At 45.5% G+C, this 26,374-nt stretch overlaps 1 protein-coding gene across 3 annotated transcripts in view; it reads right to left on the bottom strand.

The window, feature by feature from the left end:
- Positions 1–235: 235 nt before the first annotated feature.
- CD247 (CD247 molecule) overlaps positions 236–26,374 on the bottom strand; it is a 70,896-nt gene continuing 44,757 nt past the window's right edge. Inside the window, exons 2-9 of one of the 3 annotated variants that reach the window (XR_012588788.1) lie at positions 13,553–13,659; positions 10,756–10,809; positions 9,403–9,486; positions 8,638–8,673; positions 7,565–7,621; positions 5,574–5,615; positions 3,819–4,075; positions 2,947–3,468 (exon numbers count right to left, since the gene is read on the bottom strand). Coding sequence is in view for 2 of the 3 variants with exons in the window: in XM_074598265.1 (XP_074454366.1) it covers positions 4,010–4,075; positions 5,574–5,615; positions 7,565–7,621; positions 8,638–8,673; positions 9,403–9,486; positions 10,756–10,809; positions 13,553–13,659 (446 nt within the window). In the remaining variant the exon portion in view is untranslated. Of the gene's footprint in view, positions 4,076–5,573; positions 5,616–7,564; positions 7,622–8,637; positions 8,674–9,402; positions 9,487–10,755; positions 10,810–13,552; positions 13,660–26,374 lie in introns of all 3 variants that reach the window. The other 2 variants (XM_074598265.1, XM_074598277.1) reach the window with 2 other exon arrangements.

The raw sequence follows: 26,374 nt of genomic DNA, 5'->3' as shown, positions 1-26,374 counted from the left end.
TTTCCTTTGGTTACAAGGGGTCCTCTCGATTAGTCTGTGAATATCCACCCCCTCCTCTCCACTCTCCTCGGAAAAGGGCTGCCCGCCCTGCCTTTTCCCCACCCCGAGGCAACTGCCCCGGGGCCACGCTGAACTCCAGGGCCCGGAGGCACGCTCAGCCCCGTGCTTCGAACACGCTACTCACTTTTTAACATGACCAAAAAAAAAAAAAAGAAAAAAAAAAGAAAAAAAGAGAAAGAACTCTCCAAATATTTAATTTTCTTCTTTATTATTTGACAATCCTGTATCCCTTCCCCGCTCCCCAGCCTGGCCAGAAGCTGCATCCTTAACCCGGTCCATCTTTATTTGAATGTAGTTCCCCTACCCCCATGGGAAAGAGAAGCTTTGTCAGGTCACGGTGGCTGCTATAAGTCGGGAGGGGGCGGTTTCTTTGTTTTGTTTTGTTCTTTTAAAATTTCCAGCCAAAACCAAAGATTTCCTAATGATTGTATAAACTCAAAACAAACAAACAAACCAAAGACAAAGGGCGTCTTCAGCACCAAGCCCACCTGTGAGGCCGGCCTGGCCAGGGCCAGGGTCTCCGCTGGGGTCCAGCCCGGGGGTCCAGCCGGCCCCCGGCCCCAGGGGCTGCCCCCAGGCGAGGGGTTGCTGCCCCGGGGCCCGGCCGCCTCCCAAACTCGCTGCCCCGGGAAGGGGCGAAATCCGGGGCGCAGGCGCTGGGAGGGGGCGGCCGGGGGCTGCGCAGGTGGGTTGAGGAGCTGAAGACTTGGGTGCAGGATTGGCTGCTCTGCTGGGTGCTTTAACCCTCTGGGGGCTGGGTGATGTTGATTAATACACGCTGAGGTGCACTTCTGAGCTTCCCCCCTCCCCCGTCACTGCTTGGAAGAGGCTGTCCTGTTGTGAGAAATCCCTGAAAGAAGAAGCAGCTTTTCATTTCTCCTCTAGTTCCTTTTTTCTAGATTTCTTTTTATTTTTGCAGCACCACTGTGCAACTATGCATTGTATTTCTCAACCTTTTATGCTAGGTAGATGCCTGTGACTTTTTAACTTTGGGGGGGGGATTGCAAACGGAGGAACTTTTTACATGGATCTTTTTAATCTCAGTTGATTGGGGGGTGTTTGGTTCTAGGGTCATACAAGCTCTATCCCAAAGCAAAATCCAAATGTTAATATTATTAGCCTGATGCAGATACCAAAGATAATTTCTTTCCTGCAGAACCTTAGACTTGTGTATTAAGTACGATTACCCAGCACTTGCATTAGTCTAACCTCAGTAATTCCAAAGCTTAGATGTATATTTTGGTATATTTCTGGGATATTAAAAAATTGTCGTTTAAATTCTTGTTTGTTTCAGTGTAATGCTCTTAAAGTCATAGCATGGAGATAACTGAACTTGTCCTATTCTTAGTAGTTTGAAATAATAGTATTTTTGTATGTTTTGGGTGTGTCTATGTATGTATTAACATAACAGTTTTCACTGCCTAGGTGTTCATAAATAAAATAAAAAAAAACAACTAAGGGTTTTTAAACTGTACATAATATTCCATGAGGAATTTCCACCAGACCGCCAATTTGGATCGCATTTTCACTGACAGCCGCTCCCAACTGGGATTCTTTCTTTCTTTTTAAAGAGACAGCATGTTCTTTTTTGTTCCCCATTGACCTGAGGTTCTTTCTCAGCGTAAAGGGGGTTTCACTGTTTTTAAGGGATGGGCCAAAGAGGAAGTGGCTTAAATTTTGTTTTAAAAAAAATATTTAACACGTTCATTTGAAAGCTAACCCTTTGTACGAAGAATCAGGAGTTGAGAAACAAGCTCTTTCTTCTAAATCCAGCAGTAGTTTTCAAAGAGACGATTTGTGAATGTCTGTGGCGTCTGGGCAGTCCCTTTCTTGCTTCTTTTCTAAATAAGAGAAATTTTCAGTCTTAATGGTGTCACTGCTCTGTGCAACTGCCTGCTTACACTGGCTGGGAGGGGTTTTTTTCTCTTGCCCTTCCTCATGTACTGCATTTATACGCTTCAGGTCAGCAGAACACTTGAAATCGAGGGCCATATGGGAGTACCCGTACCCAAACCCAACCCAAGCTTTTCTTGAAACTGAAATGTGAGAGTCCCACACATTTCAAAACCTCGCTGATCACACTAGGGGTGAGGAGGAAGGCGAAATGCTGTCTCTTTAAAGATGTCCTTTATTATTATTATTATTATTATTATTTTCCCAGTGGTTGCCTACAGATAGCTGTAGGCATTGAGAGATTGTGTAGATTACAGTAAATCAGAATGAAAAGGTAGATTTTGTGTAGATGCATTTGTCTGCTGTAATTTTTTATATATATTAAACTTACTGTAATTGTACAGTTCATTTCTGTTGTAAACATCATTAAACCATTTTCCAAGTGTTTTAACATGTATGCGCTTGTTTGTACTTTTTTAAATGTGAGGAGGAGAAGGCTAATTCCCTTTCCCCCTGCTGCATCAAACCGGGCCAGGCGATTGTTATTTCATGCTCTTTGTCTTGTCGAAATGGAGGAGAGACGGGGTTTTTTTGCACTCTGCTTGAAGCTTTTGTTCTACTTCTGTATTATCAACTCCTCTCCTAAAAGAAAAAAACAGCTTCAGTTGCTTCCTGAAGGCAAAAAGAAGAGTCAGATGACACCTACGGTGAGCATCCCCGAAACAAGCGTTGGCTGTGTTTTGGAATCAAGATCCATTTATATATAAAGAGCATAAAGGTGATGTTTTTTCTCCTAAGAATTTCTTCCCCATTGCAACATCCCGTCCCACCTCCCAGGATGTGTTTAGAAGCTCCTGGCGGAATACCATCCTCCTCAGCTTGCCTAAGAGATAATGCTGCCGGGTGTAAATTGGTCCAGCCACTGACCATGTCAGTTAATGAGCTTGTGCCGATGCCACAGCTGTTCACCACACACACACACAGGTCTTTGACTCTAACTTTATTAATTCATCAAAAACGCATTACATTACTGAATTAGTATCTTTTTGGAATAATATCTGCATCATCTTTTAAAGGTAACCCGCTGATAGACTGGTTTGGAAACTGCATTTACATTGGCTTTTCTACAGTTTCTGTTGCCCAGAAGTGGTAGTTTTGATCTGTTTCTGACATGAGAGTTACTGTGCCAAGTCTTACAGAGGGAGCCTGTTCTGCAGTGATAGTTGTAGATGTTGCTAAGGTGAGGGGGCAGAAGTTTCAGCCGAACCTTTCAGCCAAATGGGATTCTCCAGAGTGAGTTTTCCTGGCTTTTCCAGTATTACTCTCTTTATCAGAGTCCAGACTCCTTGTTCTCATTGTAACAGGGCTCTTTCACCTTCTGAGAAGTCTTAGCTCCAGGCGCTGGATGAGTGGCAATGCCATTGCTTGATCTTTTCTTGGAGCTTAGTGCGCCTTTTCTTCGTACTGAAAAGCTGGTGTTTAGCCTCTGTCCTTCACTACAGTAACATCAAGTCACTTTTTACAATTTAAAAAAAAAAAAAAAAAAAAAAGTCATACCCCACTGAAACAGTTTTTAAAAGGTAAATTTAAAGCAAAAGGCTTAGCTGGCCTGTGGCAAATAGCCTAAAGATAAATACTACAGGAGATAACGACAGCCCTATCTTTATAAGTTCTTAAAATGCAATGAAACCATAATTACATGTCTTGATACCCCCGGATGGCAAGGAAGAGCTATGGAAAGAGATGTTTTAGTAGATGTGGTCTGGTTCCACAACACAAATCTTATAAAAACGGGCCTAATAACCACTGTTATTGGGAACAACTTTACAGATATGTACATTTTAATAGCTAAAGCTTGCAGTTACATGATTCAAGGGAGAAGGGTCTGACCAAGTCCAGACATATTCCCTCTGCGCACCAACAACAAACAGTAGGTGGCTGCACTGAGAAAATACGTGGCGCTTGTTTTGGATGAAAAAGGCTCGCCGTCCTCTCCTCCCCTCCCTGGGGCAGGTGGGCATCTCTCACCCTTGCCCATCCCCTCCATGACTCCCACTTAGCGGGGGGGCAAGGGCTGCATTTGGAGAGCATCGTAAGTGTCCTTGGTTGCTGTACTGAGTCCCTGAAAAAGAGAAAAAAAGGGTGAGGTGCCAGTGTGAGTGCTCAGTTCTCCCTAGCTGACTGGCCAGGGACAGGGTGGCAGGGGCTTAGTAGCATAATTTTAATTATTTATTTTTTTCCTGCAGGGGTTTGTTTTGTTTTTTTTTTTTATACTCGTGAGTGTTTCCTTGGTCTTTGTGTAGTGTCAATAGCTGTCACATATCTGAAGGCAAGATGGATCCTGAATAACTGTTAGGACCATACGACTACAGCAACTCATCCTACCTGGTTATGCAGATCTTCAGGGTACATTTTCTTTGCATATTATTGACTATTGAGAGCAAACTGATGCTAGAGTGAACTTTGTCTGCTAACTAACTAAATGAATAGACGTCAAATCATGAACTTTTTGTTCTCTGGACTTCTCCTCGGCAATTTGGAAGGGAAGTCAGATGCGACTCTGGGTAATTTGGCAGCCGGGCTTCAGCCGGCAGCAAGCCCCGGGCAGCATCCCCTCACAGCCCTGCCTGCCACACAGCAGTCCTCCGCCTGCCAGCCTGCACCAGCGAAGGTGTGTCAGACGTGACACGCGAGTTACAGCTCCCTGCTGCTGCCGTGGAACCGACCGCTCCAAGAGCGGGGCAGTAGAATATGTGGCAGAGGCACAGGTCAGCCCAGAAGGTGGCCAGAGCTGAGAGAGCTGGGGCTGCCAAGAGCAAGGATGTAGTAACACACATGGTGCCTGCTTGTAAAACTCCTAGCTACCCTTCACTCTGCTATGACTATTTAGTGGCATATGGGGAACGCTGGTGAGATGATAGTGCTTCTTATCAGCTACCTGTGACTATCAGTAGGGCAGGTTTTGAAGAAGGGCACCGTCAGCTACAACTAAGCCACCTTACAGGAAAACTCCCTGGCATGTGCTGCAGCAGAAGAACTTTTTAATACGTATTTTATTTTTGTCATTTTGAGATGTCGGTGACAATGTCCAGGGTTCTACAGAAAGTAAAATGCGTTTTGGAACAATTATGCATGGCAGCCCAAATGATGCCTTATTGATGGACTCTGTGCAACACTGAAACCCCCCAGTGCCCCACGGGGTTGGAGGTGCTGCCCAGTTTGTGCTCTGTAGCTACAGCAGGACGGGCTGAACCACAGATGCTTTGGGTTATGACAGCTGTTTGGCAATCTGAAGATTTCCGTTTAAGCAATAAACAATTTGGAGACAGAACTGTAGGTGTCATCTGCTGCAGCCAAAAAGTGGTTCTCCAAGATCTAGGAGTGTGGAAATGGTTCCTCCCAGAGCAGCTCGACAAGCATTCCTGCCACTTGTATTTAGAACATGCAGCCACTTTATCAAAGTACCAGCTGTGTGGTCTTTGCCCTGAATCTGAGTAACTGTCCTCAAGAAAGGTGCTTTGAAAGCTCTGCTTCATCATGCGTCGCTACCAGTGTGCTGAGATATGTAACTAGAGGCTACAATTAAACCATGAAGATAGATGAGGGTACGTGTTGCTTACCTGGTAGAGACCTTCATTCCCTTTGCCTCGCCGCCTCTGCTGCTTTGGGAAAGAAAAAGAAGCATAGATTAAAGGGTGCTTTCCCCATTATGCACAAGGAAAGAAACCCCTGACTTTCCCCCCATCCTGCACTGAGGGTCGGCAGCTGCGCTTGGCCTGGACACCCTCTGCACACCTGGGGAGGCACCTGCCAAGTCTGGACCAGCCCAGACACCCTGCAAGGGCTGTAGGAGAAAATAGCGAAGATTGGAAATAAAAAGGAAATTACTTTGGTTTGCTGACATATTTTCCTGTCACACTGTTCGAATGCTGCTATTTCTTTGATTTACTGTAGGTATAGAGATTTGGCAATGCTCCTGTAGACACCAATTGTTTTATGGGCTGAAGGCACACCTGGAAGACATGGGGCTGTATTATTTAAATTGCTGCATGTCAGCGGGTGTCCGAGGGGCTCTGCCCTCTATTGGACAGGCATGGATAAATAAATTCTCCAGCGCACATTTGGTAAGCTGTCTAGATGTTCAGAGGAACTGCAAATAAGGCCGTCTGAGGACAAAGTCACACAGGATCCAGTAAAATAGGTACTGGGACTGTTGTACGAGTAGAGCATACAAACCAGGTCCCTCAGACCAGCCAGGTACAAAGAAAAACCTTCTTGCTTGATCGTGCTTGCTGCTGCATTCCCAGGGGTATAGGGAGCCGCCAGGCAAAGCAGCCGAGTTGTGGATGAGAGAGCGCGATTTCCAGGTGAGACCGAGGGACAGCAGAGCTTACAGCCCCCCTGGATGGAGGCTGACACGGCAAGGCCATGGCTGGTCATAACTGCTGCGCGGCAGCAGAGCACCGACTGTGTCACAAACATTTCAGGAACGTGTGGCAGAGAGTAGTACTTGCCACAATTAAAATGGCAGCAGTCTGTTAAATGATCATTTATCTAGAATGAGGCAAAGTGGGTGGTTTTGGGGGGGGGAGGGTGTCCCCAGTAATAGAAACAGTCATAAAAACATGGCGAGAGTTCACATAGTCACAGCTTGTAAACTGAGCTTGAACGTGGCAAGTAGGCATTAGAATAATAAAAAGGAGAGGGGATTAAATGTCAGCATTGCTTCAGCATTTCTCAGCACTAAGCTTTGTTTTGAAATGCCTTATTTTTTTTTTCACTTTTCAGAGGGAAACTAAAGGTTATATTTAAGACACTTCAACATAAAATAGAACCCGTCTAGCTCACAGCAATTTTTCGTTTTGCCATGAACAGTGTCCCCAGATGGTTTCTTTTTCCCAACAGAAGCTTCCCTCCCCCAGCAGTTTGTGCGCAGAGCTAAAACTTACCTGTTTGTTGGTAGCTTTAGGCATAACTGATCTGTTCCCTCTTAAAAATTTGAGAGTGGAGGTGGGTGAAGGAGAGTGTTTCCCCCACTACTTTGTCTGAAGACAGGCACAAGGAGGAGCTTGCAAATGCTTGCAAAATAAGGCAACCCAGCCTCGACAGACCATAGAGGGGAACCTGTGAACCTCCTGCTCTGAATTGCTCTGGAGGAACACGCTCAACTAATGTGAGTTGCTGGGCCACAGACGTTGCAGTGTGTGACCCGTCTCATACCTTCTGCCTCCTCAGCTGGGGCAGCCCTCAGGATTTTTCTGTGCGAAGTTGAAATATTGCCAATCCTTGACATGATTGAATCCGCCCAGGGACGCTGCTGGTGTATCAGCCATGTTTCTAATACTGGTGGGACAAAGTTTACTGTCGGATCACCTGGTTTTATGGCTACTGTAATGCTATAGCTACATGTCTGTCTTACTGCTGCACCAAACTGCACCCACTTACTACAGGCAAGCGGCAACTGCTCTCGGCTGTGCCTGTAGGTGCTGTGCAACACGGGGACCTCCTTGTGCAAGGCAGCTACGTGCAGCTGGAGCTACTGCCCTGAAAGGGAGCAGCAATGAAGAATTTTTCATCCCGGGCTTTCCCCAGGCAGGAAGGTAGGACTCACCTCTCCCTTCATTCCGATTTCACTGTATGCCTCGCCCATCTTGTCCTTCTGCAGTGACTGCAAGCAGAGAGGGGGGAAGGATCAGCATGTTACCAGAAAAGCCAAGCCAGCCCCTGGGTGACTGCACTCCAAGCCTGTGCCTCTGGGGCTGCCTTGCCTTCAAAGCTTCGATATATTCCAGAGAAGAAGGGACAGTGGTGGGACTTGACCGATGTGCATTTATGTAGATGCTATACATGATCAAATCTGCTCAGCATATCAATACCACCCCATCTCCAAACACTGAGATGAATATCTCTACCCTCAAGCAAGTTATTTATCTAGACTGGTGCCAGATACTACAGAGCTGGGCCAAAGGAAAGCTGTAAGCAGCATTTTTTCAGGAGACAAACCCAAACATTCAGCTCAGGCCCAGAGAAAAGGGAGGTCTAACACTGCAGTGTGAAGGTTAAGAAAGTGGAGCTCTTCCTTCTTCCTTACAGGGAAGCAGTTCCCAAATGCTTACGACCAGCTGTGATCAGTGTCTGCTTCAATAACGCTGGAGGCCAGTCTTGGAAACACGCTCATTTCTCAGCAAGCACAGAACGCCCAGAAAGACCCAAGTTAAGACATGAGCTTTAGCATTCATGTCTCCATCCTCTGGAGCACAGACCACCACATTTAGCCAGAGTTGAATCAATTAAATCAAGAGGCTCCTAAGCAGCCAAGCCAGCTGCTTAGGATGGCACGTGGCCTTTGTCAGAGGCTGGAGAACAAGCACATAAAATAGCACAGCATCAGTCTCGTGGGACGAAGGCTGGTTAGTCACTAATGGCTAACATAAAGGGATCAGGAGGTATCTTGATCCAAATTCTTTTCCCCATCTGCCAAAGCTTTTCTCCTATCACGGAGAAAGGAGCAGAAATTTTCTAGCAAAAAAGTGGGGGTTGAAGGGAAGAGAAGTCTTTGAAAGCAGCTGTTAAGTTTGAAGCAAAGCTGAAATTGGGTAGGGGGAAAAAAAGTCTCCTATGAGATAGAAACTTCTATTTCCAGCCATCCCTCCCTCGCCTCTCCCTCCAGCTCTCTCTACTCACTGTGTAGACGGTGTCCTGAGGGTTCTTTCTTCTCTGCTGTAAAACAAAAGAAGAGAGTTGCCTATGTGTTGCACTACCAGCATCCCCACCACCTTCTACATGCTTGTGCATTTGCTCTAAGGCATGGTTACAGCTCTATGGATGTGCCATACCCGTTACAGCCCATCTTGCCTCCACCCATAAGGCTCTGCTAAGACAACTTTTTCTCTGGAAAATCAATTTCATTTTAATAATTGATAAAACTTAGCTCTTCTCTGCCCAATCCCTACACCTGTCACCTGCAGGCAAGCCTACACACCGATGAAGAAGGTTTCCCCACCCTTTTCCTTTGAAACTGCTGGGCTCTGCAGCAGAAACAGTTGTTTTGGCTGATGCTTTACTTTGTTGGCACTTGTGTGGCGGCATCACGTGCAGCGAGCTCTGGTGAAACACCCACTCCTGCCTTGCCTGCTCCACATCCGCCCCAAGGCTGGGTGTCACTTCCTATTCTGGGTGGCTGCGAGCTCTCAGCAAAGTCACTTGGGGAGGGGGGGGAGGGGAAACGAGGGGCAAAGATCAAAGGGGAGGTGGGGGGAAGGTTTACTCTTGTCCCCACCACGCTGCCAGCCGCCTGAGTTACTACCCAGATTGTGCCGTTCCCTCTCCAGGAAGGCACTGGTGCTTAGCAAACGCGTGCTGAATGCCTGCATGTCTGAACAGCGGTTAGAGATGACGAGGAAGGAACCAGCTTAAAAGAAAAAAAGTGCATGTGTGGGAGGAAGTTACCTGGTGTCTCCCGCCCAGCTCAGGGTCTGCTCCTCGCTTTGCCCCCAGAACATCATATTCATCTCGGTGTCCACGAGACAGTTTCTGAAAGGAGAAAGCAAGAAGCAGTGACAGACATTATGATAATGAGAAAACAGATGTTGGCTTAATGCAGGAAAAGAAAGGGAACCCAGCTTGGTGTCCAACTTTGTGAGTATTATAACCGAGCTAGACATTATTTTACCCCTTAATGCAACTGTCAACAAAAATTTCTATGATTAAGCCATGGAAACAACAACAAGTGGTTTGTGCAGCACAAAACTACAAGCCATTGCATCAAGAACCTTTCTTAAATAGAAATGAGCTGAAAATGAGAGCACACGAGGGGGAGGGACTCTGACTTTCATGCTTTCTCGCCCACTGGTGGGTGAAGATGCACGAGCCTGATTTTTTTTTCTTGCAGAAGAGCTCATCTAAATTTGCATCAAGTGGCTGTAGAAATTTTATGCGCAACACATTTCTGATCTGGGAAAGGTTACCTTGGAAGAGGGCAAAGGAGGGAGTTCAGGTCAGAATAACACAGCTGACAGCGTGTTACTGACAAGGTGACAGGCAACACTTCTTAAATTGAAAAAAACGCATTAGTGTTCATACATTACACAGTTAAACAGTAGAACTCATCACAGGATGTGGCTATGGTCAAAAGCGTGAGAGAAAAAAAATTAAAATCAAAAGACAACTAGACATAGCAAAAATAGCTAGAGTTTAATGCTGCCATGAGTGAGCAATTTAGCTAGAAAGGACAGACAGGATCTTGTCTCTGTCCTCTCTCACTGTCTGAAGACCCATCTGATGCTGGCTACGATCAGGGCGCAGCGGAGGAGGTACACCTCCGGTATGGTCTGGTACAACAGATCTCACACTGTGGGGCAAAAGGCAAGCTCCTGGACGGACACAGCTGCGCTGCGATGACTCAGGCTCCACACTCTCGACAATACAAGAGCTACAGTCGCCCGAAGTTGGCAATGCAGCATTCCTGCGTGTTTTCCCTTTCTCTAGCCCACATCAAAAAACACCGTCAACACAGCGGCGTGCCACCGAGTCGCCCGAGAAACAGCAGTCGGCGAGAGCTGCAGTGGAACCTACAAGCCCATCCTAGCATCCAGCCAGACAAGTGACAACAGAGGCTGCCCTTGCCAGATTTTACTTCTCCTCCTTACAGCTGCTGCGCTGCACTCTTGGTTATAGCGCTTTCATTAGCTGGGTCATCAAGTTTCTGTGATCCACAGGCAATTCACTATCCATAAGTGCCCCAAAATGTCTGTCTGGGTAGCAGATTTGAGAACAAACAAAAGAAAACCAGTAGTTACTTACATTATACACGTCATCCTGGCCTGGTTGCAGCTGTGGTGCAGAGGCCTGGCTAAGCTGCAAGAGAGACCATATCATGAGCAGAGAGACAGTGGCTCCTTTCAAGTCCTTTCATTCCCTCTCACCTAGAAGTTACTGTCATCAGAAATGGGGCAGCCCATAGGCAGCCACCCGTGGCACCGATGGGGCTGCAGGCAACACAAGCCACTGCTGCGATGGTACTTCCATCCACACGCCAGGTTGCTCTCAGCAGCCAGGCCATTTTACTTGCACATAACACCAGTTCACTGCTACTAAAAGTATCTGTGTTTTTTTTTTCCCCTCATTGCTTTTGCATTCCTATTCTGTGCATGATCCTGTGCAATTGGAAGCAGTTCCATCAGGCTATAAAAATCATAATTGCAGCCTGTTTTAAGAAAAACTGGGTATCTGGGGCTGCTAACAACCCAAGATCCCAGTCCTCCAACAAAAGTGCTGCCTTCAAAGTTCCTGGGTGTCCTCAGTTTCAGTGGGCACAGGGAACCCCCGCACTCCTCGGGGGCAGCCCCTGGCTTGCGGGGCTGCGCTGCCACCATGGTAAATTGGCACAAGTGGCAACTAACGAGTAGGTAAAGGATTTCCCTTCTGTAGCTACTCTTTGGCTCTGTTTCTCACGGTATTTGTGAGCAGTTAATTGCTGAGACAAGCTTTCTGGAAAAAAGGGCAGTTTTAGGCCAGTGAGAGCTGCTACTTCGTGTTCCAGTCTGTTCAAAAAACAGTGTCAAACTACATTCTGTATTGCTTTAACCTTCTTGCGTTATTACTACACATTAAAATCTTTATTAAAAGCAACTTTCTGGATGGGCTTGTTTTTAGGCACAGGATAAACTTGACTTAGTTTTTTGAAGTTATATATGTAGTAATTACAGGTTACGTACTCCACCACTTTTCCTGTCAAAGTATCATTATTGCCACTGAACCTTTGGTAGGACCAGTAATTTACCAAGCATCTAAGCCATGTTTCTTGCAACAGAGCCTGAATGTTCACGTGCATCATCCATGTGGTCCATAAATAAAAAGCTCACAACAGAAGAGGCTGTGACCTTGGCAAAAGCCTTTGCAAACAATTCCTTCGGCCAGGAGGTGACGTTAGAGATATGACACAGCTTGAAAGATTTATAAAAAAGTCTTAGGTTTGGGACAAGACAGAGGGCCCCCTTGGAAAACGCCCCACCGTTTTCTTGGTGCTTTATGGTGGCATTTCAGCTGCAGCGCCTCTGCTGCTTTTGGCTGCGAGACTGCAGCGTAACCACAGGCATGGCTTTCCCCTTCCTTCTGCTGCCTTCCCTCATGCAACAACTTACTCGCTGCAGCTGGACGCTACACACGTTACCAGCAAACAGCTCGGCACACCGGGAGGACAGCGAGCGCTGCCAGACCCAAAGATGAGGGCCGCTGCCTCTGATCAGGAGCCGTTTCCAGCTCCAGCTCTGCCCCTGTGGGGACCCCCAACCAGAGAAACCACAGGAGCTTCTGCCCCCCCAGCAGCACCCTTAAGACACGCTCTGAGTGGGGGAGGAAGAGCAGCTGTGGCAGCTCCCTGTGACAGGTTGACACTCTTCCTTGGATGCTTTGCTGAGCCCTCCTTAACCATGGCGCTCTCGCCCTGCACGGAGTGAGGTGGCACAGCTCCCGCCGGCGGGCACGGTGCATGCTCTGTGTGCCCCTGTGGCTTGCCCCTGTCGCAGCCTCGAAAAGAATTCCAGTCGCAGAGCAGCGCTTTCATCTGCAGTCAGGATTTACACTGGCAGCAGAAAAGGTTTCCCCTCCGCCGTTACCGAGTTCTGCTCATTTCCTCCAAACATCCCTTCCTCCTTCTGGGTTCAGCAGTGGCTTTGCGGTCCCAAGAAACGATCCCACCAAAGAGCTGGTGGGGCACCAGCGGCAGCACATCACCCTGTCAGGGCTCCTGCTGGTGACCTCAGCCGTGACCTGGCGAGAAGCAAGCTGGGATCCCAAGCGCAGCGAGCCTTTGCTTCTGGAGGGGAGGCTGAGCCAGATGTGCAGACAGAGGCCAAGACACCTTCTGGCCTGCTTAGGCTTGTCTGAAAGCACTATTGCACTGCAGTGCCCCGTGCCAGGGGGAGGCAGACAGAGCCTCTCCTATGATTAGCAGAGCTCTCAGAGCACGTACATGTCTGGAAACGTACATGACTCCATCACATCTTCCATGGAAGCGCACTAAAGCCACTAAGTGTCTCCCCAGATGCTGAACAGCTGCTGGTTGGTAACAACAGCCCATCAAGTTGTGTCCTTCCTGTCCCCCTGACTCCTCTCCCGTGATTTTTGGGGTTACAGCATTTGCATCATCACACTCCTACTATCAAAGTTGTCTGACTTCTTGAGATATTTTAATACATCCTTCACAAGTTTGGCATTTATTCTGAATTTTCTGTATATTCCCTCCTCTCTTTCCAATGACAAAGCAGCAGAAGAAACCACATCACTGTTGATAAGGCATTTCCCAGCTACAATATCCAGAATCTCTGACAGTGTCCATAACTGTAGCATCAAAATCCTCTCATATACTCTCTTCCCCTCCATTCATGAGCCCTCAGAAAGAACTCCCCCAGATTGCTCAGGCTGGCACCGGAAAAGAAGGGAAGTAAAAAAAAAAAAAGACAGAGAGAAAATAAAAAATAATAATAATAAAAAAGGTCTTATTCCAAGAGACATGCTTCTTCTCCACCCCCACTTTCCAGCTAAGCCCAACTTGTTCACACCACCAAAGCCAAATGCATCAGTGTTTGGACAGACTGACCTTCGCTTTCACAAAAAGGGCTGTCATGACAACTGCGTAGATGAAGAGGAATCCATCCAGCATGTAGCAGAGTCTTGGGTCTGTCAGTCCAAGAACTGGTACAGCATCTGTGTGGAAACATCAGACACATCAACAAACAAAGCCATTTGTATCACTGCGTGCTTGATGGCAGTGCTGCATGGTGCTTCATGAAAAAATAGCCAAAATGAGGGCAAATCTGCCCATTTGCAAAGGAGATGATAGAAATCCGAATAATAACAGGATTAATTACGATAGGAGGGACCACTGCAGGTCCAACCCTCCCCCTAAACAGAGCCAGTTAGACCAGGCTGTCCAGGACCTCAGCCAGCTGAGTTAGAGTGTCTCCAATGAGACACCCTCGACAAATACAGGACATTTTACCCAGTTTCCCACTCCCAGAGTCTGGGCTCTGCTCCCTAGAGCTTGCAGGCGTGGGTCAGGGAGCGAGCGCAGGATCTGCACGGAGCTAAGCAAGGATCACTAACACCCCAGTTACTGCAAGAAAGCCTCACACAGAGCATTTGTTTTCTGGGAAAATCCAGCAGCATCTCCTGTAGGGATTCATTGCAGGGCCTGGTTACAGATTCCTTCATCAACTAAAACATACGTGTGTGTGAGAAAATACGTCCGTTTGGACAAAATTTTAAGGAGAGTCTTCTCAGGAAAAAAGTTTGCGTTAAATGTAAAGAAAGATTGACACCATTGTAGTCGACTAGAGATCCAGGCTGAAATCGCTACTCTACTTTATTCAGAAAAGGAATTTGAAGATGCATCTCCTGTATCCCAGATTATAAATTGTAACAATAAGGCTGCAGTGTCTCCTCTGTGAGGGTTCTCTTGGGCTCCCAGTTTGGGGATGTTGGAGACCATTAATCATGAGGAGGGATCTATGGGCAGGAGAGACAGCCTTTTGACCCCAGATGTCAGGACACATCCAAGAGATACACATGAAACACCCTGATGTGCTTTTGGTTTGAGAGGAGAGTTTTAAACCTGAATTCCCTGCACAGAAACTTCAACTGGCTGCCTTTTGTTGGATGGATTGCCACCAGAAGATTTTTAATTTGTTTTCAAAAGAAGTGTTAAAACTTTTCTTAGCAAGAAAAATCTACTACTATCCTAACTGAGAGCTCAATAAAATTTTTAATAAGATGTTGATGTTTGTTTCCTAGTCAACATTGCATGTGTTTATATCCTGGCTGCATCAAGCAGGTTTTCAAGCTGTTGGTTTTCAGCAGCTAAAACTGATGAAACTGCACCTGTATCAGTTCATAAATGTGTAGTAAGTTCACAAATGTAGCTAAAAAAATCAAAGCAATTTAGGTCAAGAATCCTAAGTAACTATAGATCTACTATAGAATATGCAGCTCCAGGTCCATACCCAAAGCAAAAGCTGTATTACACAGTTATTAAAAAAAAAAAAAAAAAAGTCACTTAAAAATGAATCTGAGATGTGCTTTGTACAAAGAATTTGAGAGAGTTCAAAAGAGAAAGACAAGAATGATCAAGAGCCTGTGAAGCCCTTCAGTGAAGATAAATTGAAAAGAATTTATATGATTCATCTCCTTCCTAAGGTGAACAAAGTGTGGCAATTCTTATTAACCAGTTGTGATGGAGGGTAGTTGAACCACTCAGTGCAGCGCTTCAAGCTGCCGGAGTTACTCCAGTGCTGAGAGCAGGACCGTTCTGCGCACTGGGGTTTCTTCCTGGCCCATCAGTCCGCGCTGATGATTTCATTAGAAGAAAGTTGCAGATGACACTCAAGCAGCACGCACTCACCACCGTAAGGAAGTCTCCTTTGCAGAAATAAAGTTAATGATGATGGCCTGACGCACTGCTCAAGTGTGCAATTTGTATAAAGCATGACTGAAAAGCCGTGTCTGGGTACTCGGTAATGTAATTGTAAATTCTGAAGCAGATGAGGGTACAATCACTGTTCCCACTGAGAGCCCAACACAGTCAGAAAAAAAAACATATTTCCAAACAGTGGATTTGTTTGCTTGTCTGAACTAGGAGTTCGCATTCGTGTTTTTAGAAACATGTTTTTAGAAACATCTTTTAGAATCATGTTTTTAGAAACAAATCCATGGAAATAAATTACGATTAAGATCCTAGATGGCTTTCCTTCTTCCCTTCCTATTTCTATTAATAAGGTTCAAAGCACTTTATAAATAATAACCTTCACCGCATTTCTTTCAGGATTATAAAACGTCATATACATGGGGTAAATGGAGACAGAGATATTAAGTTATTTGCCCGACATCATATATTAAACCAACAAACAAGCCGAGAGCAGCTACCCAGAGTTTTCCTTGTAAACATTCACAGGGCAATATTTTATGCCAGAGTTGGTTCAACACAAAACCAGCCTGAATCGCATTAGACTTGGTAGCTAAAATACAGCACCGGGAATACAGCTGTACGGCATCCAGAAGCAATTTGCTTCCAGCAGTAGTAATTCAGCTGCTTTCGCACAGTGCAGCAGCCCTGCCCCAGCGTACCCTGGCCTCAAGCTGGATGTGTCCAGAAGCAGCTCAAGGTTTTCCAGCGCTGCGCCCAGATCAGAAATACAGTGTAAGGAAGGTGAGCAGCCCAGCACAGAGCCAGGAAGCCTGGGGGTACCTGAGATGCCACTGATGAAGGCTTTGGGGATCCTGGCCCTGACTACCCTCTTCCTGTACCAAAGCAGGGCATGTTCACACCGTCATCTCAAGTCTGGTATTTCTCCAGCACTAATAAACTCCTCAGACCAGGAGGAGCTTGAGCAGGAGACATAGAGGACTATGGAGGATAAGTCAAGAGTGCAAGGGACTTAGTTGTAGCTCTGTCAGCCGTGGTCAACCTTGCCTGACTCTGCAGGGCCACTCACGTGCCTACGTGGTGCTTATCTGGGACAGCCTGGTCCCCGGCACCCCAGGGATTGGATTAAAGCTGTTCAATGACGAAAATCCTGCAAGAGACAGTCTGTCTGTGATAGTTCCTGGAAAAATACGTACTGAGAAAATGATAAAGTTCAACATTTAGAAAGAAACCAAGAAAATGAATTAGTTCATGTCTTTTCCTTCCTTAATATGTTTGATTTCTGTATTCTTTTTTTTTTTTTAAAAAAAGGTACAAAGCACTTTCTAAATAATAACCTTTGCAACAGCTTTCCGGATTAGAAAGCAAGAGAGAGAAAAAGACAAAAGATACAAAGCCTATTGAAACAAAGGTCAAAGAGATATGAAGTGTAATAAACAAGCAGCAGTCAAAACAGTTAGCATCCATTCATGTGAACAGTTTAGGTTTTTAAATTGCTAGAGAAGGGGCTACTGCCTCTTCAGTATTTGCACCACACACACAAACAGAAGGCCAGACCCTTAGACACTACCAAAATGTTCTCTCTGCCCCTCATCAGCCCTGAGCCGTGGTGTGGGGGGCTGAGGCCAAGGTCGCAGCGCTGCGCTGGACGGGCTGATGACGGGAGCCGGGCAGAGCCCGGCCTGCCAGGCTGGAGGGAGCACTCACACTCAGCTGCCTCACGCAGAGCAAAGCACAAATAATAAACATTTCACTGATAATTCCCACTTTGTTAAACTTACAGATTACCCAATGCCCACCGTGAGCGGCACAGCATCTTTTCAGTAATTGTTTACCAGTGTTTTACCAGCACAATTTCAGCAATCCAGTAAAATACAGCACGGTTTTAAAGCCAGGTGTCTAAGTACAGGCACGTGGCAGAGCTAACGTCAAGTCACAGGCCGGCGGGGATACAGTTACGTTGCATTGTAAATGATGTCAAGCTTACTGCTTAAGCGTGTCCCAGACAGACAGCATCTCCCCCTCCAGTCATCAAAAGGGAGTCGAGTCACAAGCCGACATCTAGGTACGCAGATACACAAGGGCCTAAGGATGAGGTCAAAGTGGTGCTCTTGCTCGGGAGGGAAGCGAGCTCTGAAGGAATAGCAATTAGAAAGTTTGCACTTACTCTTGCTCACCACGTGCTCCTATGCAAGTAGCTGTGCAGCTGGATCTCCCATCGCACAGTGGGGATGACGTTTACTCATAGACCACCGGGATGTTAAGGAAAGGCAGAAACAAACTATGCAACTTACAACACTAGGTAATTATTCTTTTTTTTTAGGAGTTTATACAGGAGAAGCAACAGAAAGCTGACAAGAGGACTGCCAGAGCCACGGCAGATGAGGCAGCAAACAGACGGGGTCAGTAAGCGGGGCACTGCTGCATTTCATGACAAGGTTGCCAGCCCTTCTCAATCCCAAACCCCAGGTGCCTGCCACCATGTCTGGGACTCTTTCCCAAGCTGCGCTTCTCCTGCTGAGAAGTTTCTTCCCAGCACCTCCTCCTTCCAAACCCTGGATTCCTGTTCCCCTCTCCTCCTCTCCTCCCACCCAGCGACGCAGCCCTGCCTTCCTCTACGCCCGGGCACTCTCTTGTGGTCTGTGGACACGCATGCCTGGACCCCAGGCTCACACACCTCGGTCCTCCTGCCCCACACTCACACCCCCGGAGAACCACTGCCAGTGCCCCCGCAACAACCCCCTGCCGCCTTTTACTTTTTAAAGTATGGGAGGCGGGGGGAGGATAAACCCAAACAACTCACACCAACTGCTGGTGACAAGCAAGTGAGAAAAAATAAACCCTCCGGCAACAGACGGACAGCAGCGCCGGTAGCCAAAGGAGAGGAAGCCTGGGGGCCGGTGAGGGAGGCTGTGCTGTGGGCGCCCGCCTCAAGAGCGGTGTGCGGTGTGGTTTCGGAGAACAGTTTCAACCCCTCAGCTCAGGCCCAGCACCAGCTTTCCTACGTGCGGCCGCACCGCCAGGGGTTTATCTCCAGCCACCTGCGCACCCTCCGCTTGCGCTGACCTGCAGCAGCTCCCCTGCTCCAGGCATGGAGACAGCCAGGGAGTCCCAACCCCACGTCCAGGCACATCCGCCCCGCTCCCAAACATGGCACGATCAGCAGGGGCTGCACCCCCAGGCTGCCCGGGGTCCTGGTCCCCCACTGCCGGCTCAGTGCAGCCAGTCCCAATGGGCATCTGCTGAAGAGAATCACTGAAACACGGCCTGGACCCTTGAAACGCGCCGGCGCTTTTTTTTAAAAATAGGACTTTCCCCCTCCAACATTTTTAGTGTGCATCTCTATTGAGTTAGACCATGACTCCTGGTAACAGTGTAAGAAATACAGACCGTAAAAGCAGAAGTACTTGTGAATTCAGATCAAATCCATCCACCATAAAATTTTCTCTCTCCCATGGCTCTCATTAAGTGATTCATTTAAGAGTTTTATTTTTTAGGGGTTACCAAAATTCAGTAACACGGTTATAAATGAAGAGTTTTATCTTCCCTAAAACTGAGTTTCTCAGTGAAGCCCATGAAAACCAATGCCAGCACAAGAGATTTATTGATGGAACTGCAGTTACATATGAAGATGTTTAAAGGCAGAAACTGTAGTGCCTTTTCCCAACAACCCAGAGCAGCCACAGCTACACGCCAGGCGAAGCAGGCAGCTTTTCTCAGACACCACCATTCTCCACCAGCAGTGATGGTCGCTGCATGCAATTCACCTCAATTCTACCCCTTCTCTCCCAAAAACCTCCTGCTGTAGGTTTGTGTTTCCTGATCCCCACCCCAGGGGACAGACTTTCACAGCTGCGGGTGCCACGGCCACTGCACCTCACATCAGGCACCCACCAGATTTTCTCTACGGAGGTCGAAGGGGGGTGGGTGATGGATCTTGCCTCGCTGCTGCTGTCTGAAAGCAAGGTGCCGAACCCAAGATAGCTGCCTGGGCGTGGGGCAGAAAGGGAAGAGAGACGAGCAACCCGCATGGTGCTTTCACTTCAAGCGTATACAGGCTTGCATCTGAAGAGACTAAACGCCAAAAAGTAAGCCACCTAAAATTATGAAAGATAGTCCTATTCACAAAGAGCATACCTATCCTGAGTTTATTTATGTATATGTTTCTGTATTTTTTACTTATAAATAATAAACAAACCTGGGACGGTCCAAGACTGAAGAAGCAGATGCCAAATCCTCCTTCCCTTGCAGAAGGAAGAGGCTCCTCCTTGCCATAGTTTGGGCACACAGATGGAAAAATCTGAGCAGAAACAACTGAGGAAGAAAAGGCCTGGATTACACCAGGCACGGTGTATTAACAGGTCTGATGTGCACGGTATCCAGTTAATAGAAATGAGTGAAGTGAAAGGCGTCCCTTGCATCAAACCAAGTATATGAAGTCAGGAGGCTTCTCCTTTCGTGCAGAGGTGAAAGATAGCGCTGTCGATCATTAAATTATATTAAGATTACAGGGCCAGGTAGCACTTTCAACATAAAACTTCCCTGCTACCATATCTGCAAAATAGGAAAGCCACCAGGTTCTTAACACGGGAAGATACGGTAACCCCATCACAGCAAAATGCCATTGAGCTTGCTGCCCAAAGAAATTTCCAGGTTTGTCTGTATGAAATACCAGCCACTTGCCTTGGCAAAAAAGTGAAAAGCTATTTACGTTACTGTTTGGGTTTTCTTTTCCTTACCGCCAGTTCTTTTAGCACTGAAGAAGACTCCTCTATTTATCATCAATACACCATCACGTATTTATGAAACACAACATGTCCAAAAGCACAGCTCGTGCCCATGAAGTTTGGCATTACATTTTGCTGCTGTCCTCAGCTTTACAGCCAAGGAGCAAACCCAATCAGGATTCAGGCTACAATACCAGACGTTAGGCAACCAGAACAATTACATTTTAAAAAAGGAAAGTATTTCAGGTCATTAACTTCCACATTTTTATGCCAAGGGATGTTAGCACTATGGAAACATGAGGTCAAGTTAAGGTGCTTTAAGAGCCTGGTGAGCCCTTCATACTCCACTTGGATCCCTTTCAGGGAGGCACTATCACAAAGTTCAAATAATGCAAGTTTCTATCTGATTTATCTGGGAAGAAATAGATTCAAAAGAAGGAAAAGATGCCACAAAGGGCCAAACTTTTTCTAGCACATCATGGAATAAAGACTCTAATAAGAAGTCCAGGGTACTGTAACAGGAGCAAAACAGGAATATGTCCAACAGCTGTCTGATTTCTGGAAACAGGATGCAGCGTGTGCAAAAAACAATAAATGGTCCACCTTTCCAGTCTGAATGTGAAGAAGATAAACTTCTAACATATTGTTAAAATAAGGCAATCTTTCTGCCCGCTGAATCTTTCCAGAGCCTCGTCAGAAACAGAAAGGAGGGGAGTGCCTTGCTCATCTCTGGAAGGGGACTCCTCACTTCATCAAAACAGTCAGTCATTCTCAGAAAAAGCAACTGCTTTCACTTCTCAGTTTTGCAAGAACTTGGTGCAAAGGGCTTTCCTGAAGCGGGCGACTGCAGAACCTGGATATCCAACAAGCTGAGGTGACAGATGCAAGCCCTACAGCCCTTCCAGCTTTCGTAGGGGTTTTAGATCAGACACATGTGCTTTCACTAGACCTGTCTTCATCATGGATAGCAGAAGTTTAATCTACTTATTGCAAAAGATGTTCCCCACTGTAACTTTTCTATTGTTTAGTCTGATCTGGTATTAGATGTCCCAAGAGGCAAGACTTATTATTCAAATGGTTGTTTCTAGGTCTCTTACCCCTTCCCTTCACCTACCAGTTCTCTCTGTGCATCCCACAACAGTAACTCATTCCCGACTGATTTACTATTAGGTGGCCTTTTCACATTTAGCTCCTACAACCCATTGCACACGATGGAGGACTACTTAAAAGAATTCATTCAGCATCTCGGCTCACTGGGAATCCCAAAGAGACTACGTGCCGCAAGGTGAAGAAAGAGACACTAAGTCAGACACAAGATGCTGTTGATCACAATCAGGTGTGTTTCTCTGTTCGGTGAGCACCTCACAGAGGTGGCAGACGTTCCCCTACCACTTTAAATTAACACTTTTAAGTCATACTTTACGAAAAGCAGTGGAAGTATGGTTATGCTAAACAGCTTGCAGCTAGTTCACTGCTGATGGCTCCAGTAATCATGTATACTGATAACACGAAGAACAGTTCCCAACTGGGAGATTTATAAGGCACTTCCCCATTCCCTTTTGTCCCAGCTTCAGACTTCCAAAAGTCATTAAGCCTATGCTGGCTATCACTGTTGGTGGGAGATAGCTTTCTACTACCTGAGTAATAAAGTAATACAAATATCTGTGCACAAAATATCCAGAGTCAACTGGCAAGACTTATCAGTGCATTTTCTTCTTGTCTCAGTGCTAGTGCAGGGGGAGGGACTACTCTGATTTCACAGCTTGTGTCAAAATAAGTGCTGAGATGCACAAGTCCAAGAAGAGAGTTAACAGGATTGTTTTGTCTCAGACTGAGCCCAGTTTCAACTCAGCTGCAAGACAAGAGAAGTAGGAAACTTTCCCATCACAACAACGCAAGCTGAGGGTGGAGGTGCTGAAGGGAGAACTGCAGCTGCAAGGCTGTTTACTGAAGTAAGTCGGCCCATGAGCAATTCCTTGTGTTGCAGCTAACATGGACCACAGCTGTGACAATTACAGGAGCCATCCTTGATGTATGGTCAGACAAAGCTATGACTGTATGCTCATTGCAGCTGACCATACTGGGATGTTTTCCTCTCCTTTCTCCAGGATCAATTTCCACCTAAGCTCACTTACAGCACAAGATCTAAGCCATGCCAAAAGAGCCAGTGTCAGGAAGGGCACCAAATCCACAATAATGAAAGCCATCCACTTTTTTAGGTTAAGTCTATAGCAACTTTTTGCAAAACCCAGGTGGCTGTTATCCAAGGCTTCCAACACATTCCTCATAAATACCATGACTGAATCATAAGGAAGGTAAACATATGCAAAATGGTGGAAAGGTTGCAAGACTTTAGCTTATCCAGCAGGACAACTGCGAGCAGACTCTTTTAAGACTCGCAGTCTCAAGACGCTTTCATTGCAGTCCCTGTATAGACATCTACTTGCAAGAAGGCTTCTGAAGGCGAAAAAATTACTAGTGAAGCTTGGTGTCAAGCAGAGAAATAGTTAAATCATCTTACAGAGGCAGTGGCGGCCTCAGGTTATCAGGCAGGAAGAAGGTTATACCGGCCCCAACGGCTGAGGCTCCATGTACGTTGTAGTAGCTACACACATCGCGGAGGGAGAGGTTTCAGAGCCTTCAGCCCCCTGCTGTTGACCCACTTAATGGAGAGCCATGTGTGTCGTGTCCTGCCCCCGCTAGAAGATGCACAAACAAAAACCCGTGCAACAGCCTTTACATACTGAGTAAAGCGAAAGGTTGATTAAGAGTTTGGTTTAATATTAATTCCCTGCATGTTCTGTTTGCATTATTGCTCACCAAAGCTTAGCAATAATAATAGTAATAATACCATTGGGGCTAATACCATGTTCCACCCTGAAAACACCACTCTGAACACGAAGCATTTCACAGGCCTCATAAAGAAGAGCCAACGGATGAACTATCACAATATGGAAATATCACAACAAACCTCGCCTGGTCCTCAACGGAGCCCTTCAGCAAAGGGTCTCAGAACAAACCCTAACTCCACGGACCCTCGTGAGTTCCCTTGAGAAAAGAAGGAATTCCTTCTTCCACCTCTGAAATGTTCTTCCTCTAATTGTGGAGCGTTCACATTTTCATAGTATGTAGCAACCATATATCTAAAATTTGTGGCAAAGTAAAACACTACTAAAGAAAAAGTCATGCAAAAGATCTGCAAGGGGGCGCGGGGGCATGGCTTTATGTCCCCATTAACACCTCACTGTGGAGGCCTGTGCTCCTCTGTCAAGTAATATAACTGCGGCCAGTACGCCTCCATCACCACATTTTATTACAAGCCACCTGAGGGACTACACCCAATTTTAGAAAACCTTATCTCAGATTGCAGTACAGGATAAGAAAAAAAAAAAGGCTACTTTTTGAGACCTACTTTCTCATACATAAGTAGGAAATGGCAGATATGAAGAGCCTATATATAGATTTTGACTGAATTAAGGACTGTTAAAAAGCAATTCATTCCTGTGGTGGGGTGGGGAAATAAGAGGAAATAATTTCCTTACCATTAATGACTTCATGCAATACCTTTATTTTGCCACCCATAAGATATCAAAAGTAATATTTTAATGTAATATGTTCTCAAAATCTCAGACACTAGGAGTTAGTACCTTCTTAATTGCTTCACTGTGGATAGACAGACTTGTGGAAAAGCAAAACAAGGAAAGAAGGACCTCAAGCTCTCATCACAAATAAAATGTGCTGTATATTTACAGTAGGAGTTCACATCTTCCTATGTCAGTGTTTGTGACTGAGATGAAAGTAAACAATTATGCTTTACCCGTATCTACTGTGCATGCAACTAATATTAAAATTTATCAAGTTAATTCCAGTATTCAATAGATACATTAAAATATATCTCTACATCAGCACTAAAAAATTAGAAGCGTTAACAGAAATATCTGTTAGCATTGAACTACTTTTGCAAATATTAAGTAAAGTCTCCAGTGATGCCCGATATCTATTCTGGCAGTTAATTTCTATTGTATTAACTATGTTTTTTCCAATTGTTCATTGGTCATAACAACTACTGTGCTGAAGGGGAATATGAGAGCTTCCAAGCAAAGCTAAAATTATTAAGGATACCAAACTTAGCAATATAATGGTGCAGGGCTAGGAAAAAAATAGATTACAATTTCTGTTGCTGACGTATAATATGGTTGTTAAATTTGCATTTTTTTTGTAAAGCAGAAAATCCTCAGCATTGTAGCCTTTCTGGAAAAGCATTTATTTTTTGCAGTTTTAAGCTTTTCAGTGTTATAGGTTGTTGACAGTCCAGGTAACCACTCTGTATTTAAACTTGTGTCGCAGACCTGCTAATAACATGAAATCCTTTTCCAGAAGAGGCTCAACTTCAGAGTTCATTTGCTAGTGATAATTACAGACAATATTGCACAAATCTTTAGTGACCCATAGCAATGTTCTGGGTCAGCTTGTCTGAAAAGCACAGGCCAAATTCTGCACTCGCTCTGCCCAGGAAGTCTCCATCGATTCCTGCAAGAATTTCATGACAAAGTGACCGGCTCATGCTGAAAAAGGGAGGGGATGACAACAGGACAATACGCTAAAGACCCTGAGATTTCATAGCGGTCTTAAATGTGATGGTGTCAGAGGGGCAGAAGAAGAAAGTATTTGAACATTAACACGCTGGGATTTTTGCAGATCTTTTCCGTAAAGGAAGAAAACGGCAATATTCTACAGTAACACTCAATCCATGAGAGTTAGTACTAGAGTTTGACATCAGTCCACCAAAATGAACACTGCAGGATCTAACTTTATTGTGTCAAGCACATATGATGACAGAGATGGGATTTCAGAGGTTGATCCGTATTTGCATTAAACCAGGAACAAGTTGAATTATAGACACATAAAGTTAGCACAAACAGGTGGGAAAAAAACCAAACCCTATTGAAATCACTCATCATACTAATTTGTATTCTCTGTTTTATATCCCCACATGCAAATCTCTGCTTCCTCTCCTCTCTCCGTTTTTATTCCTACACTATAAAAAAATTCCAGCATCTCTAAACATGCCTTAAACCTTCTCCTGCCCTCATGTCCCTGCAGGTCACACGACTCCATGCTAGCCCAGCGGTGGTATTTGCTGTGGAGGTCCATCAGCTGGACAATGGCAGCCCAAACCAAACAGGTCCCTGCTGAGCTCCTCCTGCTGCCACACAAGCACTGCCTTGAGTTTCTCCCTCCATCCAGCAAGAAACCTGGAGAAACTTAATTGCCTATTGAAACCTTAACCCCTCTGTTAAATTCAGTGGAAATGGGCCAACTGATAAAGGCAGAGACTGCATAAGATTGATCTTATTAGGAAACAAGACTGATAAGAACGCGCATACTGCTATAAGCTACAAAGCCAATCTTATTAGTGAACTTTAGTACGCGTACAACATACTTGGTAAAGCATGTAGAAACAGAGGAGCCCTTTTCTGAAAAGCTCCGTCTAGGTCATGTAAATTGGTATAAGGAACCTGGAAAGGTGAGATATCATCAGCAGTGTAATTGAATTTTATCTACAGCACTGATTTTACCCTATTGGTTTTTCTTTGGGATTATTCAGGAAAAGATTTTCCAGAAACACAGCACAGAAAAATCCCACCTGGCTGTTTAGGACTGGATTTTGTTTTGTTTTGTTTTCCTGGAGGAATGTCATTGCTATTTCCAGGGCATTTAGAGTCCTTCTATTTATTCCTTGAGCCGTTATGGAGACAAATAGATCTCAGCCACTTACTGGATATAGTTTACAGAACAATTCTGTTCATACCTTAGAGTGTTAGAGCATATATCTGAAACAGACACTTAAGAAGGAATATTACGTTCACTCTGATTTTTCTCACTCCAGATAATTTTGTAAGTGTAGAATTATGCATTGCACGATCAGTACACTTATCTAATTGCTTGCCAATCTCATAAAACCTCTTTTAAGGTCTTTAATGCTGTTTCTAAAATGGATGAAAATCTTCAAATTATATTTACTTTAAACACCCCCTCTTTCCCCACAAAAAGCCTTATCAGGAAGCTTCTGAGACATGCAGACAGATAAAAAGACTGCCTGGAAACTGTATTTGTTTACTTTCTATGTGCAGCTGAGATGGAGTTAGAATGCAAAGGGAATTTATACGAGCTCCATTTTTCATAACACTTAGAGCTTAGGTAAGCTTTCTTCGAAGCACAATGTTGGAAAGTGTAGTTTCAGAACTGTCGGATGGGGTGAGAGATTGCCAAA

The sequence above is a fragment of the Larus michahellis genome, chromosome 1 (genome assembly GCF_964199755.1).
Source record: "Larus michahellis chromosome 1, bLarMic1.1, whole genome shotgun sequence".
NCBI classification, from domain to species: Eukaryota; Metazoa; Chordata; class Aves; order Charadriiformes; family Laridae; genus Larus; species Larus michahellis.
This window is presented reverse-complemented; position numbering and strand designations above follow the sequence as displayed.